Source organism: Drosophila montana, unplaced genomic scaffold, assembly GCF_035044405.1.
Source record: "Drosophila montana isolate Dmon_TW-CO22-7 unplaced genomic scaffold, ASM3504440v1 contig_3733_1, whole genome shotgun sequence".
Taxonomy (NCBI): Eukaryota; Metazoa; Arthropoda; class Insecta; order Diptera; family Drosophilidae; genus Drosophila; species Drosophila montana.
The window spans coordinates 5436389-5453227 of NW_026998620.1; the positions used below are offsets into that span (position 1 = coordinate 5436389).

Sequence of the window (16839 nt, forward strand, 5' to 3'; positions counted from 1 at the left end):
AAAGCCGCTGATTATTATATAAAATTAAACTTTAATTTAATAAAATAGATTTTCTAGGACATGAGAATTTGATTTTTTTTATCCACTTTATTATTATCGCATTTAAATAATTGCTTGATTTAAATGAATGCATCGAAATGAATGGAAGTTTATTATATCAAACATAATTAAATTTATTACAAATCATATTAATATTTTTTTTTTAATCTTTACTTTGGGGAATTTAATATAAAAAGATTAGGCGAAAATGTTCAATAGTTGAACTTTTATTTTCCCACACGCCATACTCTTGAATAACTAGAAATGTTTTAGAATTTATTTATTATTACATATATCCATTCATTCCATTCATTATTCCCATCATGTATAATTGCACATAATCACCGAGCACTTAAACTACTCGAGATATAATTGAATACAAATATATAAATAGAAGTAAGTTAAATCGAAATGCTCGTCTATTTCAGCTAATTGGACAGTATAAAGTGGAAGAATTAGTAAGTGAAATGTGAATTACTAGTAAATTAAGAAGTGTCAAAATAGTTTGCGAAAGGATGTGTATTATTTCATAACTTCAATAAGCTTTTGCAGCTTCTTGAAATTACAAATCCCGGATAATATGCGCTTATTAATGACGCATAAGCAACTGTACGGAAAGGTTGCCAACGTTGCCATGGTTGTGACTGCAGGAGGCTTTAAGGGCTGAGTGAACAGCTTGGCAAGACGAATGCAATAATATGATAACTTGAAGGGGGGAAACTGAGCAAGCTTAGCCATACAGCTGAGAAGAGAATTTCATTACTAATAATTACCTGCGTCAGGTATTCTACACGGGCTGTCGTGCCTGTAATTAAATTTGACATAATTGCTGAAAGTAAATAACTAAACTGAAATGCAATATAGACAACCAGACAATTTAACATATTGATTTACATGCTGTCTGACCGAATTGTCATACAAGAATTAAGACCACACAAAATATGTGAAAATCAGTGTTCAAATTGGTAGAAAAAGTCGTAAAATTCATATATTTCAGTGTTAAATGATAGTCCTAAAATTGGCAACTGTCAAAGCGTAGGGCATTTCGTCAACGATCAATTTCAGTGAAGCAAATTGAAAGTAGTCAAACGCTGATCAAAATTATATTATTCAATAATGATTCTTAGATTTCGTACAAGTGCAACGCATCGACGACTCTGGCACAGTTGCTAAGCCTGCAACTGCAGCAGCACGAAGAGGACATCAAGAACACTGTGGATCGTGCTATCAAAGAGATGACGGTGACAAAAGTTTTGGATGATATAAAGGCCACCTGGACACAGTTGGAATTCGAGCTGGAGCTGCATCAAACGCGCCCAACTGTGCGACTGCTCAAAGTATCGGAGGAGCTGATTGAAACGCTTGACGATAATCAAATGCAGCTACAAAATATCTCAACATCAAAGCATATCGAATATCTGCTGGATAAGCTGGGCTACTGGCAACGCGTGCTGAGTGGCATTGATACGCTTATTGTCAATTGGTTTGAGGTGCAGCGTAAATGGATTTATCTCGAGTGCATTTTCATCGGCTCAACAGACATACGCTCCCAGCTGCCACAAGATGCGGCAGAATTTGAGCGCATTGATGAGGACTTCACCAATTTGCTAGCACGGGTAACCAGCGTGCGCGTTGTCATGGAGGTGGTGCTGCAGCATGAGGATGTGCTAAAGCAGTTGCTGGAACTGCAGCAGCGCCTATCCGTTTGCGAGAAGGCGCTGAACGACTACCTGGAGACAAAGCGGCTGGCCTTTCCGCGCTTCTATTTCATCTCGTCCGCGGATCTCTTGGACATACTCTCTAATGGCAATAATCCCCAGGTCATTGATCGCCATCTCATCAAGCTGTTCGATTCCATATTGCGCTTGCAATACGAGACAAATACCACGCATGCCCTGGGCATGCACTCCAAGGAGAACGATGAGTATGTGGCCTTTGTGGTCAGCCAGGATCGCGAACAAACAGCCTACATCGACTGCTGTGGTCGTGTTGAGCTTTGGCTGCGCGCCGTCATCCAACAGATGCGCAGCACGCTCCATGAGCTCTTTCGTCGCGCTCTGGTTGCGTTCGGTGAGAAGTCCCGCGATTTATGGCTCTATGATTGGCCAGCACAGGTCGCGCTCTGCTGCAGTCAGATTAGCTGGACGGCGGACGTGAATCGCTCATTTGCCAGCATGGAAGAGGGCTATGAGGGTGCCATGAAGGAGCTGCACAAGCGCCAGATAGCGCAGCTGAACGCCTTGATCAATCTGCTGTTGGGCGAACTGTCCTCAGGCGATCGACAGAAAATCATGACCATCTGCACCATTGACGTCCATTCGCGTGACGTGATCGGCAAAATCATTGCCACCAAGGTGGACAACTCTCTGGCTTTTCAGTGGCAGAGCCAACTGAGACATCGCTGGGACGACGAACAGTCGGGCAGCTCCAGTGGCTGCGCCACAACAACAATCAGCGCAGGCAGCGCCGACGAGGATTGCTTTGCCAATATCTGCGATGCCGAATTTCGCTATGCCTACGAGTACCTGGGAAATACTTCAAGGCTGGTAATCACACCACTAACGGATCGATGCTACATCACTCTGACCCAGGTGAGTCAACATTAACTGTTTAAAAGTATTTTGAACGGAGACTGTTTAAATCGCTCTTAGAAGCTTATACAAAGTATAATATGTCGGTCCATTTATAGTTACTATTCGGAACAGATTACTTTATTATATGAAAACCACAAGAATGTTTGCTCGGAGAAAATGAAATTCTACTCTCTAGGTTTCCAGTACATTTCGCTCATAAATAATCTTCATTTGATCAGGAATCATCCTTGATTACAAAGTATTTAAAAAGTAAAAAAAAATTGTTGACAATGCAACTTAGATTAAGTACTTACCTTGAACAGGTAATTTAGGTATTAAATCAAACTTTCTTGTAATAAAAACAAATCGTTTTCAGTTATTCTTTTTGAGAATAAGAATTTATGTTGAATACAAAACTCAAAAAATTGTTAAATTTTTAAGATACCTATCTTCATTTTCAAGCTAACCACATTGTTAACCCTCCGTTGAGTTTTTCAATCACCTTTTTACAACAACCAAATATCTTGAATTATTTATGAATTCCACGAAGATGTAACCAAAAATATAAAAGCCATGCTCACCACATGACAGTCAAGAATGCCCTTTTTGAAGCTATTTATACGCTGAGAGCAGACATTTTCGCTGTGGGGAGAAAGCTTACCCCATTCGGGCGGAAGATTCTCAGAACCGTATAGAACAATCCCATTCCCATTCAACTGCATCGCGTTCAGTAATACTTTCTAGCAATTTAAAAAATTCGTCTGGCATTGTCTCGACAATCTTCATTCCTTCAGTCAACTTCTAGAAACAATTCCGATAATTCGAGCAGGAATCGTTATATTTCAATAAATAAAAGGTCCTGCTTACTTAATTTGAATAAAATAACAATTATATGAAGCTCAAAGACTTGAGTGTGCGAGATTATATGTAAATTTAGGTGAATTGGTTTAGTAACCGGAAAAACAATACACGTTATTTATTTATGCATGCAGTTTGAGCTCTTTTTTGTGGTTTTATTAATTAAAAACTTCACATAAGGCCTATTGCAGCTTTGGTTAGAATAACGACAGTTAAATACCCTTGAAGACAAATGGCAAATATGCGTTATTATATCTTTGCTTCGCCTATATGAATAATGATACCCTAAAGAACACAAAAGGTTATTTAAAAAAAACAACCTTATTAGATTGTTCTAATGGGATCTATATACTAGATTTATTTATAATAAGTACCATTTTCTAGAGTATAAAATCTGAGAGACTCGACAGAGCGAATGGTGGCACTCCTTTAATTATCTTGAATTATCTTCAACTTTATATGTAATAAAATTTAAATAATTTCACGTAACTACTACATTAAATGTTATTTTCAGTTATTACATTTTTTGTATCTCACCAAAAATTAAGGCAAAAGGGTCTGACAGCAGAACCTTGACAGTTTAATCTAACACCCAAGGACAACTCACATTAATGTGAAATTGTTTTTATTTACTTTTAAAAGCCTTCAAGCAAATTAAACTAGCTTCAACTTTATGTGATAATTTAATAAAACAAAGTTACTAAGTGGCAGATTTTTTTTTAAGAGCACAAATAGTAGCATAAAACTATTGAAAGTTGTTTGCAATATAATTGGCTTATTACCCATTTGTCCGCACCAAATACGTTTATATGATGACGACTGCTAATTAGTAAATCTGCGAAAATATTTGACCTTTATAAAAAAAACTATTTATAGACTTCCAACGAAGCAAATGTTTTTTTTTATCTCAATGTCTTACAAAAATACTTTTATAAGAAAGTAGAAATAGAATGAAGTTTACTAATGTCCTTCAATGTACGCTTACATTAAGATTATTTCTGGATGTTTTTAAAGTCGAGAGAATGGATTGTATTTCTTGCCCAACGCTAGATACAACATTACAAACTAACAAACTTTCAACAATGTTTTTGATTACCCAATTTGTGCAAATATTATAGTTTTTATCTTTAATCTGCCGTAGTTATCTATGAAAAATATCGTAAGCAAAAAATGTGCAATTGATATATGTAGAATGGACATATATATGAGATATCGTTCATATTAACATGAAGAAATAATTTTCATATTTTTTTCATTTTAAAGATATTAAAAACTTGAACAAACGAATAAATGTATTTTTAAATAAAGATTATTTCGCTTTTTGTGCCGTATTCATTTTCCACAATGTAGAGCAGCTCTTAGTTGGGCAGTCCCGAAATTGTTTTCTTAAAATTGTATAACTATTGAATAATTAATATACAATTTTTAAAGATAAATATAAATTTTCTTTTAAGTTTCTCGAAATAAATGTTACATATATACATGTGTATTAAATAAGCAAGCATACGTACATAGGTATATTATGTTAAGGGAAAGTAAGTAGAATTCCAATTAGTGCTTGTTGCTTGGTTTGAGAATAATTTGCTTCCATTTTGTGTTGATTTTATGCCAATTTGGCCTGTATTTAAATTAAACAACTCGTTAGTGGAAAATAAATGCCGTTTACAATTTGCATACCTTTGCATAAACATGCACACGCACACGCACACATATACTACACGCCGTCAGTCGCTGCATCTGGTGATGGGAGGCGCGCCTGCTGGACCGGCGGGCACCGGCAAAACGGAAACAACGAAGGACCTGGGACGCGCATTGGGTGTAATGGTTTATGTCTTCAACTGTTCGGAGCAAATGGACTACAAATCTTGCGGCAACATTTACAAAGGTCTGGCCCAGACCGGTGCATGGGGCTGCTTTGACGAGTTCAATCGCATCTGCGTGGAGGTGCTCTCCGTGGTGGCCGTTCAGGTGAAGACCATACAGGAGGCGATAAAGGTGCGACCGCAATATCGGCGAGACGTGAAGCGTTCGCAAATTGATTTTACCTTCCACTTCTTTGCAATGCTGCACATTGATTACATTTCTCTTCTCGGTGCCATGGTTACTGCCTCTGGACGACGATGGGTGTACCTTCTACCCATGGCTCGGATTGGTGCTGTTGGTTTGTCGTGCTGCTGCTGCTGTTGCTGCTGGTTGGTGCTGCTGTTTACAGATGCATAAAACCCAATTTATCTTTATGGGCGAGCGCATCTCGCTGGAGCCGTCGGTTGGCATTTTTATCACCATGAATCCGGGCTACGCCGGTCGAACTGAACTGCCGGAAAACCTGAAAACATTGTTTCGCCCATGCGCCATGATTGTGCCGGACTTTGCTTTGATTTGTGAGATTATGTTAATGGCCGAGGGCTTCCAGGATGCACGTCTGCTGGCACGCAAATTTATCACACTGTACACGCTGTGCAAGGAGCTGCTGTCCAAGCAGGATCACTACGACTGGGGCCTGCGTGCCATCAAATCGGTGCTGGTCGTTGCCGGCACATTAAAACGCGACGACCACAGCCGTCCAGAGGATCAGGTGTTAATGCGTGCTCTGCGGGATTTCAACATACCCAAGATAGTAACCGAGGATGTGCCCATATTTATGGGCCTGATAGGTGACCTCTTTCCCGCCCTCGATGTGCCGCGCAAGCGTGTCTTCGAATTTGAGAAGACCATCCGACGTGCGGTTAATGAAATTAAACTGCAGCCGGAGGAGGGATTTCTCATGAAGGTGGTGCAGCTGCAGGAGCTGCTGGATGTCCGCCACTCGGTGTTCATTGTGGGCGACGCGGGAACGGGCAAAACGAAAATTTGGCAAACGCTGCGCGAAACGTACCGCATACAGAAGCTGAAGCCAGTTTGTCATGTGCTTAATCCCAAAGCGCTGTCCAACGATGAGTTGTTCGGCATTGTAAATCCCACGACGCGAGAGTGGAAGGACGGCCTCTTTTCGTCCATAATGCGAGAGCAGGCCAATATGCCGCCGGGCAATCCCAAGTGGATTGTACTCGATGGCGACATCGATCCCATGTGGATTGAGAGTCTCAACACTCTGATGGACGACAATAAGATCCTAACGCTGGCCAGCAACGAGCGCATTTCATTAAAGCGCGAAATGCGTCTTCTCTTCGAGGTGGGCCACCTTAGGGCGGCCACACCCGCAACGGTATCCAGAGCGGGCATCTTGTACATAAACCCACAGGATCTGGGCTGGTCGCCGTAAGTCTTATATATGCGAGTCAATTTTCAGCTTCTTCCGATTAATAATATTTCCCGCTTGGAGCTTAGTTTCGTCTCGTCCTGGCTGGAAACGCGTGTCAACATGATCGAGCGGGGCATACTCACCACGCTCTTCGAGAAGTATTTTCCCAGTCTGATGCAACGACAGCACAATTTCCGTCGCATCACGCCCATTGCAAACATGGCCATGATACAAATGACCTGTCACCTGCTCGAATGTCTGTTGGACAGCGACCAGGTCGAGGATGACACGGCACGCAGCGCCGGTAAGCATCTCGGTATCAATTCGCACAGCCTACACCATGGCGAGCTCTCACATGAGTCCGCTGAGCTGGCTTTAGAGACGATCTTTGTGTATGTTTCCATGTGGAGCTTCGGTTCGGCCCTGTATCAGGACTCAATTATAGACTGGCATCGCGAGTTTCACAAGTGGTGGACGAGTGAGTTCAAGGACGTGAAACTGCCCAGTCAGGGCAGCGTATTTGACTATCAGCTTAATGTGCAAACATTGAAATTCCAACGCTGGTCCGAGCTGGCCGCTCAGGAGCAGCTCGACTGTCAAATCGATGCAGAGCAGCCGCTGCAGGTGCGTGCTTGACCTAGTTGGAAGTGAACTAATCATGCGAACAAAGCCTTTGGTTACACACAGAACGTGCTCATTTCAACTGCAGAGACCACACGTCTGGGCTACTTCCTCAAGCTGCTTATCGACCGCAATCTCGCCTGCATGCTGGTCGGCAGCTCTGGCTGCGGCAAGGGTGCCATCTTCCGTGAGCTCTTCAGCAAATATGCCAGCGCACAGGAGCTGCTTGAAATTGCTGTGACAGCTGTCAGCGGCAGCCAGCAACAGACGGCAGCAGTTGGTGGTGCTGCTGCTGCTGCTGCTGGTGGTGGCGGCGGTGGTGGTGGTGGTGGTGTTGGCAACGTCAGCGTGCATCGGAAGTCATCCTGCTCGACGCCGTTGCTAACCACTGTGCAGGCGACACACTTCAACTTCTATACGACATCTGAGATATTTCAGAAGATGCTCGACCGACCACTGGAAAAAAAATCTGGACGCTGCTATGCGCCCAGCGGACCGAAGCGACGTCTCATCTACTTTGTGAATGACCTGAACATGCCCGAGGTAGATTCCTATGGCACAGTGCAACCGCACACCATCATGCGTCAGTTCATGGACTATAGACAATGGTGAGTGGCAATTGACCAGGATTACTATTGTACTATTGTTCAATTTACATTTAGGTACGATCGTCAGAAGCTTCAGCTGAAGGACATTCGTCATTGTCAATTCGCGGCTTGCATGAATCCAACCGCCGGCTCGTTCACCATCGATCCACGCCTGCAACGTCACTTTTGTGTGTTTTCAGTGGCACCACCTGGCGAGGATACTCTCCACTACATATACAGTACGATACTGAACAACCACCTGGAGCAGCCGGCGCAGGGCTTCAGCAAGGAGATCCGTTCCATTGGCAATCTGCTGGTGCAGGTGGGAATCGCTTTGCATCGTCGCGTCGAATATGCCTTCCTGCCCACGGCCATTAAGTTTCACTACATATTCAATTTGCGTGACCTCACCAGCATCTACCAGGGCGTGATGAACAGTGTGGGCGCCCCAGTCTCAGCGGGCGGTGCTGCCAGCAGCTACAGCGGCACAGTCTGCAGCAAACCAGCCGAGCTGATGAGACTGTATGTGCATGAGGCATATCGGGTGTACCACGACCGACTGGTCGATCAGTATGACATTAAGTCGTTCAAGTCCTCCATACGGGATATATTCAAAAAGGATTTCGAGGACTTTGATGAGGACTTTGTCTTTGCCGAGCCGCTGATATACAGCCATTTCGCGCAATCGCTGGTGGATCAGAAGTACATGCCACTCAAGAGCTGGGACTCACTCTACCAACTGCTGCTGGAGGCGCAGGCCAGCTATAACGATATTGTGGGATACATGAATTTGGTATTATTCGAGGATGCCATGATACACATATGTCGGTAAATTGAACAATTCCTTTTAGAGAACATGATGATAATTATCATGTATTTTTGATTCCGTTAGCTTAGCCATAGCGACAATGCCAAGATCGACGTTTCGTCGGATTAATTGTACTCAAATTAAGCAAAATTTTATGTTATTTCTTAAATCTCAGCATCCTAAATAATTTCTTCGTCTCATTCTCAGCATTAATCGCATCCTAGAGAGTCCACGTGGCAATGCTTTGCTTATTGGAGTCGGCGGCTCCGGCAAACAGACACTGGCACGCTTGGCCGCGTTCATTTCTTCGCTGAGTGTGTCGCAAATTCAAATCAAACGCGGCTTTGGGCTGCTCGATATGAGAGACGAGATTGCAGGTCTGTACATGAAGGTGGGACTCAAGAATGTGGCGTCTGTTTTTCTCATATCCGATGCTCAGCTGCCCGATGAGTCTATACTGATGCTGATCAATGATATGCTCGCCTCTGGCGAGATACCAGAGCTCTTTAGCGATGATCAACTGGATACAATCATAAATGGTATACGCAATGAGGTGAAGCAGAGCGGCGCACTCGATACTAAAGAGAACTGCTGGCGATATTTTGTGGAGAAGGTGCGACGTCTTCTCAAAATCGTGCTCTGTTTCTCCCCCGTTGGACAAACGCTACGTATACGTGCCAGAAAGTTCCCGGCCATCATAAGCCGCACTGCCATTAACTGGTTCCACGAGTGGCCCAGGAGCGCATTGGAATCGGTGTCCCAAAAGTTTCTCACCGAAATCAGTGACATATTAGAGGTTTGTACGATGCGCTCACTTTATTTATATACGGCTGTGTTTTACGCCATATACAATTTACAACTTTTAACTCTGTGAAATGGTGACCGGTGTTCATTTACAGCCCGAACTCATACCGCCCATTGGCTACTTTATGGCCTACGTACACGGTACGGTGAATCAGATATCGAAAATTTATCTACAGAATGAAAAACGTTACAACTACACGACACCAAAAACATTTCTCGAATACATTTTTCTGTACCGCAAGCTGTTGGTTGACAAAAACGGGGAGTTCGCCCAGCGCATCGCCCGGCTGCAGAGCGGCATGGCCAAGTTGGCCGAATGCGCGCGTCAAGTGGACACCCTAAAAGTGAGTAATAATAATGATAGTGATAAAAATAGCTTAAAAAAAAATAAAAGTTATCATTTTTAAGCCTAATAAGATATTCAAATTTCAAAAGAATTCAGACAGAAAAATAAATCATTACCTTATATTTATGCTTATACTTAAGTTTTTGTAAATATTTAATACATTTTGGTAATCACAGCCCACTGATGGCAGCCAGTGTTGTGAAACTAAACAAAGCAATTCTTTTAGCCTTTTAATTTGCCTTTAATATTTAAAGATGCGTTCTCTTTAAATATATGCATAAAATACTAAAAAGCTTTTTGAATCTATTACAACTTATAAATTTTTATTAATTTCTATGCGTTGTGTAACACTAGATCAATGTCCCCAAAGTTCTCTAATTTTGCTGTTATTTTTTTCCAACTTGTTTGATACTTATATGCATTAAAACATGTAGAAAAGTATTGCAAATAAATATGAAAGCGTCTCGTCGAACCTCAAGGCAAACTTTTGAAGCAGCCAAAAAGTTTACTCTAATTCTTTAAAAGTAGACTAATTCAATTCAATAAATTATGACTTAAAGGAAAATAATGCAGTAATGAAAACAAGTTGACAAACTCGTTTTATGCTCCCGTACTTTTTTTTTCCTCTGGCACTGCATCACGCATACCTACATACATATGTATGAGAAGTGTATGTGACAGTGGACAGCGTGCATAAAGTGGCAGCTCCGATTTTTTTTCATTGGCGCTGCGATATTCGAACCGTCGCGTCGCGTGGCGTCGCGCCTGGCATTCAATTAGTGCGCTTAATTGAATTGTTGTTACAGCAAATCTGCTGCCCATTCGCCGCAGAGTGCAAAGTGCTGGTGGTGGTAGCCAGGTGGAGTAGACCCCAATGACGGTGATGGCAAGAGTGTCGATGATGGCACTCTTTGAATTGCAGAAGCCGTTTCCGGTTACGCAGCGTATACGCAAAGCTGGCAATGGCGCCGTGGCAATCGCATTTATTTTGTAGCATACTTTTGAGCGCTAAACAAAAAGTTCTGAAACAGACGTACAAAAAAAAAAGAACGCGTAATGTTATTTAAACTAATTGAATTTAATGGAACTCGTTTGTATTGAAGCACAGACGTCAGCTTCAGTTTCATGTGCGTGTTCGGAACACTCATTACATAATAAGGCGTGGCTGTGTAGAGTGTGTGCACATGTGTTTATGTTGGAGCTGCCACAATTTTGTGCGATAAAGTTGCACCGTGTCAATATTGGACCAGCGTGCCAGAGCTTTAATTAATTTCGTTGGCCAACAAAGTTTTAAAGTTTCAGTTTGAGTTAGAAAGAACTTTTCTTTTATGCGGTACACAGCATCAACTGGCAATACAAGAAGTTCAACTGGCAGCAAAAAATGCGGCTGCCGACAAGCTGATCGTCATTGTTAGCGCCGAGAGCGAGAAGGTGAAGCGCGAACGCTTTACAGCCTCCGAGGAGGAGAAACGTGTACGCATCATAGAGGAGGATGTTTCGATCAAGACCAAGCTCTGCGAGCAGGATTTGCGACAGGCCGAACCAGCTCTGGTTGCCGCACAGGCAGCGCTCAACACCCTTAACAAAAACAACCTGACCGAGCTAAAGTCATTTGGGTCGCCGCCCAAGGCCGTGGTTAACGTATGCGCTGCTGTCATGGTTCTACTGGCCACGAATGGCAAGATACCGCGCGATCGCAGCTGGAAGACAGCAAAACTGATGATGGTGCGTGTGGATCAGTTTCTCAATGATTTGCTCAACTACAACAAGGATAACATACATCCAAACATCATTGAGACCTTGCAGGAATACCTCAAGGTGTGTGCATATGTCATGTCTATATACGCAGTCTGTCTAGCTCTACTTTGGCGGACGTTGGAGAAAGATTTAGATGGTTTCATAATTGGAAAAAGCAAAATAAATTGGCCAAGCTCACGTAAAGAAATTCTTAACATAGTAAAGGTTTTTCCTAAGCCAGAAGCTTACTTATCTCACAAGCCAAACACTTTTCTACCTCTTTGGAAAGTCCTTTTCTAATCCCAAAAAAAATCAATATTTTCTGAGTGAGGCTGGATAAAATATTACGGTATAAAACGTAAGTTGTGTCCTCGCTTTTCCTCGCTTTTTGATTCCACCCATTTTCCGCCCGTGGAAACAATTGTTTACTGCTATTACAACACAGCTACGAATGAAATTTTTAAATAGATGAAAAGAGAATTCGATAAGTTCTTATTTCGGGCCTTAAAAGTATTTTTAAAGAATGAAACTTGAAACTTATCCCCAAACAATCTCTGAGCCGCACATTCCATTTAAGAAAATTTAAATTTGGGAAAAGCGAGAAGCAATCCTCTCAAATTAATTTTCTAGGAAGGCTGGAGTTACCCAAAAGTATTTCAAACAGTTTTTAATAGTCACACTTAATTTTAATAGGATCCCGAGTTCAATCCGGACAAAGTCGTCCAAAAGTCTGTGGCAGCCGCGGGCCTTTGCGCCTGGGTCATCAATCTGCATCGGTATCATCAGGTCTTCCTCATCGTTGGCCCCAAGCAGCAAGCCGTGCAGGATGCCCAGCAGGAATTGTTCGAGGCACGTGAGCGACTGCAGTATCTCAAGTCCAAAATAAACAATTTGGAGGACAAGCTGGCCGAGATCCAGGCCGAGTTCGAGCATGCCGTGGCCGAAAAGCAGAAGTGCCAACGGGAGGCGGACAAGACGTCCTTTACCATCGATCTGGCGCATAGGCTAGTCAACGGACTGGCCAACGAGAATGTCCGCTGGCGAGAGTCGGTGCAAAGGTGAGCAAGCGGGCGGTAGCCTCGCGTTTATGCGCCATCAATTATTAAATTTAATTTACATTTTGTGTGTGTCCGCAATCGCTTTAATTGCTTTTCCGCACCCCACTCCTCCCGTTCGCTCTGGACCTCAGTTGAACGAACTCCACCGGCATTTCGCACACTTGCGGCCCACCGCAGCAACAAAAGGCCGTAAATTTTATTTACTTGCGCTCATTTGGCCCACTGCAAGTCGCCACCTCACACTCCCCCCTCCCCACTCCCACCAACTACCCTCAACCGCCTCCAACGGCTACCAATTGTACAAATTGCACACTGTCGCAGGCAATGAACTGCCCGCCGTTTATTCTGTCGACAGTAAATAAGCTGCGTCAGAGGCGACTCCTCTGAGCCTGGCACTTTCAACACTTACCCCCGGTAATGGGATATACCCCAAATAGACACTTAAAGCACTGCACACGTTAAATTGGTCAGAACTCGCTTTGCTACAGACAATATTTCTGACATTAAAATCAGTCGTTTACTCTTTTAAAGCAAATGGGATGATTATAGTCAACAACTATAAACTTTAGATACTCCATGAGAGAAAGCACAGTTTTGTTCGGGGTGCCAAAGATGTATACGACTAATAAACCATATCATAATTTCATGATAACTACTTCGATTCCAAGATTGCGAGGTGAGATCAGAAGGTTTCGCTTGTTAAAGATCGGAAGGTACTGATCGATTCCAGCACCAAATAAAACAAATTGAAATATTAATTCGCTGCATAACATATTTTTACGGTTTGCCCAATTTCGATATCAATAACATGAAACTAACTAAAATAGTTCAAGGAATATTGTGTATGAATAATATTTTACCACATAAAGTTCCTGCACTTTAATGAAATCTTTTATTTATTACTCCAATTATAATAATAGTCAAGTTATTTTTATCTTCGGTGAAATCATATTATAAATCATATGGATTTTCATGATGAACACAATTATTATAGAAATAGGAGAAACATGAATGTTTTTTCCGAGTAAAGAAATATATGAAAATGCGTATACATTCATGTAGTTGCTCGTAGCCCACACACAAATATATTTAGATGCAATTGTTAAACTTAATCAAATTCACATAAATGTCAGCTGCAATATTCGGGCAGTGCACAAAATGGGCTCTCGACACCTTTGGCTGGCCATTGGCAATGACTATTTCCAGATTTGCCATGAAATTCAATTGATTGCGCATGCAAGCCAAAAGAATATCCACAAAGGCTAAGCCTGTCTGGTGAAATATGGCAGCGGGGGGGTGTATGCGGTGCAGTGTGCCTTTTTTTGCATCTAAATAACTGCAAAATTCACACACGTGCACACATGGGTATTTAATCGGCCGCACAATTCGACAACGTCAGCACCTGACTCGCCAGAGGGCACATTCATGAATACATATGTATGTATGTGCAAAGGGTATTGAATTATGAAAAATGTCTAACAGGCAGGTGTGTTTCCTATAGCTGTGTGAATGTTCCCTTGTGTGTGTGCACGTGTGTGTGTGTGTGTGTGTGTACGTGTGAGGCTGCCATTCAAACTAGTTGTGAGCCATACATGGGATGCGTACAATGCACTGGCAAAGGAGCAACTGCCTCAGTCAAATACTGGCAGAGGATTCCATGCCCAAATGTCAAAATTGAAAACCTTATTGCTCTGAGCACATTCAAATATTTATGAAAATATAATTTGCGCTCAGCAACAACAACAGCGAGGGAAGAGCAGTAGTAGTAAAAACTACAAATTGTGCGGTTGCAGCTGTATATGTGTGTGTGTGTGTGTGTGTGCGTGTCTATGTGTCAGTGCGTGGACCGTTATGACTTGCATATAAATTTCTATTTGACTATAGCATTAAATATTCTCCAATGCATGTACATACATATGCATGTACACAAACTGCGACACACACAGAGATACGCATATTTGTAAACGCGCATGTGAATGTATTGGTGCTGGTGCTGGCAATAGTTGTTGCTGGCATTGCAAAGCTGCTTTTGAAATATATTTGCTGTTTTGAATGAGAATGCTCTTATGGCACTTGACAGGTATTTTATCAAATTCTGAATGGAATATTTCCTTAAAAACAATTATTTTAATTTCACAATTCGCACACACACACAAATGCAAGTGGACACACAGTTGCAGACATATATATATATATATATATATACTATTAGAAACTCACATATGAACCATTATGTTTGTATAAGAACTAAGCATAAATCATTTAAACTTTAGGGCCATAATCTTTTGCAAAATGTTACGATTACTTGTTCAAAACAGAGGGAGCATCTCAAGTACGATGCCCTACTTGCAGTCGGGCCACCCTTACCCTGCATCAATTATGGTGCATCTCAAGTATTTTAATAATAGCTGGCATGCAGCAATTTCTAGTAGGAATTTGTAGGGCCACTTGTACACGAGAACACGAATCAATTTTTAAGGACAGCGCAGAAATTGATGAGGATGCAGATGATGATGCTCCTAATGCTGATGTTGTTCCTCTTGTTCTTCTTGTTCTGCTTAAGTCGATAAAGTTACATCCAAGTCATAGCAAGGACTTACGCGGGCTGATTAAAAAGTCTGCGACTTTATTGGCTCAAAAATTAGTTTAGCCGTTTTATGGTCGAATAAACTTTGCTTAATAAGCTCAAACTTTTTATAATTATTTACAATTTTTCTTGCGAGTAAATTGAATTTTTGTTTTAAATAAATGAACGCATATTTTTCTTTACAATAAAATACTGCGACGGCATTTCACAAGCATTAAAATAAAATAAGTATTTAGGTCACATGAAAATGCATTAAATTTTCAGCAAATATTGCTTTTTATTTTTTGACTTTCAAAGGGTAAACACGAAAATATTTATTGGCCACCTTTTTTTATGCTGTAATCCCTAAAGGAAAAAGAGTTTATTCGTTTTATGCCGTATCTAATATCTAGCTAACTTTTTGAACCTGTGATAGTCTATCAATAAGCAGACTTATTGATCCGCCCTCGCATTAAACCCTCTTCAATGTTATTATTTTTCCAATTTCCCGTCTATTCAAATGCAATGGATGCTCGACGAGCAGCCTTCAGTTTCCTGCTGCACTTGTAATTTATACTTGAAGCACAATTTAAAGTCGCTAAGGGATGGATTAATGCCCCACCGTTTAGCAGGTCAACTTTCACGTTTCACGTTTTTCGTATTCTATTCCATTGAAAAGTTTACAGGCAAAGATTGGCACCCTACCCGGAGATATACTGTTAATTTCCTCGTTCCTGTCGTACGTGGGCTGCTTTACGCGCCGCTATCGCGAGGAGCTGCAGCACAAGATGTGGCTGCCGAGCTTTTGCAAAATGGACGTAAGTGCTTGCTGGTGTCTAAATGCTTGGCTTAACTGGGCTCACTTTGTCTGTGCCACAACAGCCCCAGATACCGCACACCCAGGGAGTCGACCCGCTGGCGCTGCTCTCGGACGATGCACAAATTGCCACCTGGAATAATGAAGGTCTGCCCATGGACGGCATGTCCACGGAGAATGCAACAATACTGCAGCACTCAACGCGCTGGCCTCTGATGATTGATCCACAGCTGTGAGTACCATCATTTTCGGGATTAAATGTAATATAACACAGAGAGCGAAAGTTGCGAGTCGCAGGCGACCGACTTTTAGATGCTCTATAGTCTGGTTCGCAATATTGTAATATTTCTTTTTAGTAGAAGTAATACTACTTTTTATAATAACTTTTTATAGGTATATATAGAAAAAAAAGAAACATAAATCTAGAATTTAAGCAGCGATTATTCTTATTTTCTCTGTATTGTTTCTTCTTGAATCTAAACAAAGGTTTGTCACAAAAAAATGTCTTTAAAAATAGGCAGATACTAAAATCCATGGATTTGTCTTTAAGCCTGCATTTTATTTAGGCTTATGGAGAGCGAAACGGGGATAAGAAAAAAGTCTGGGTTACCAGAGTCTGCATGCCAGATAAGGTGTTCATAGCTTTTTCGAAAGTTTTAAAATGGATTTTATAATAAATTAGGCACTTACATATGGTATTGATTGGAATACTATGAAAGCTTCTATATCCACCCAACTCGTCGACGCTCAGTCGCAACCTTTCCAAAATTATTTCCATACAAAA

At 41.7% G+C, this 16839-nt stretch overlaps 1 protein-coding gene across 1 annotated transcript in view; it reads left to right on the top strand.

Annotated features, from left to right (window-relative positions):
* LOC135437043 (dynein axonemal heavy chain 17) overlaps positions 1–16839 on the top strand; it is a 31855-nt gene that overhangs the window by 11005 nt on the left and 4011 nt on the right. Inside the window, 12 exon segments of the mRNA XM_064694865.1 lie at positions 1167–2630; positions 5199–5465; positions 5683–6728; positions 6798–7335; positions 7399–7940; positions 7995–8747; positions 8935–9523; positions 9627–9875; positions 11219–11695; positions 12308–12672; positions 15918–16056; positions 16121–16287. Coding sequence (XP_064550935.1) covers positions 1167–2630; positions 5199–5465; positions 5683–6728; positions 6798–7335; positions 7399–7940; positions 7995–8747; positions 8935–9523; positions 9627–9875; positions 11219–11695; positions 12308–12672; positions 15918–16056; positions 16121–16287 — 6596 coding nt within the window.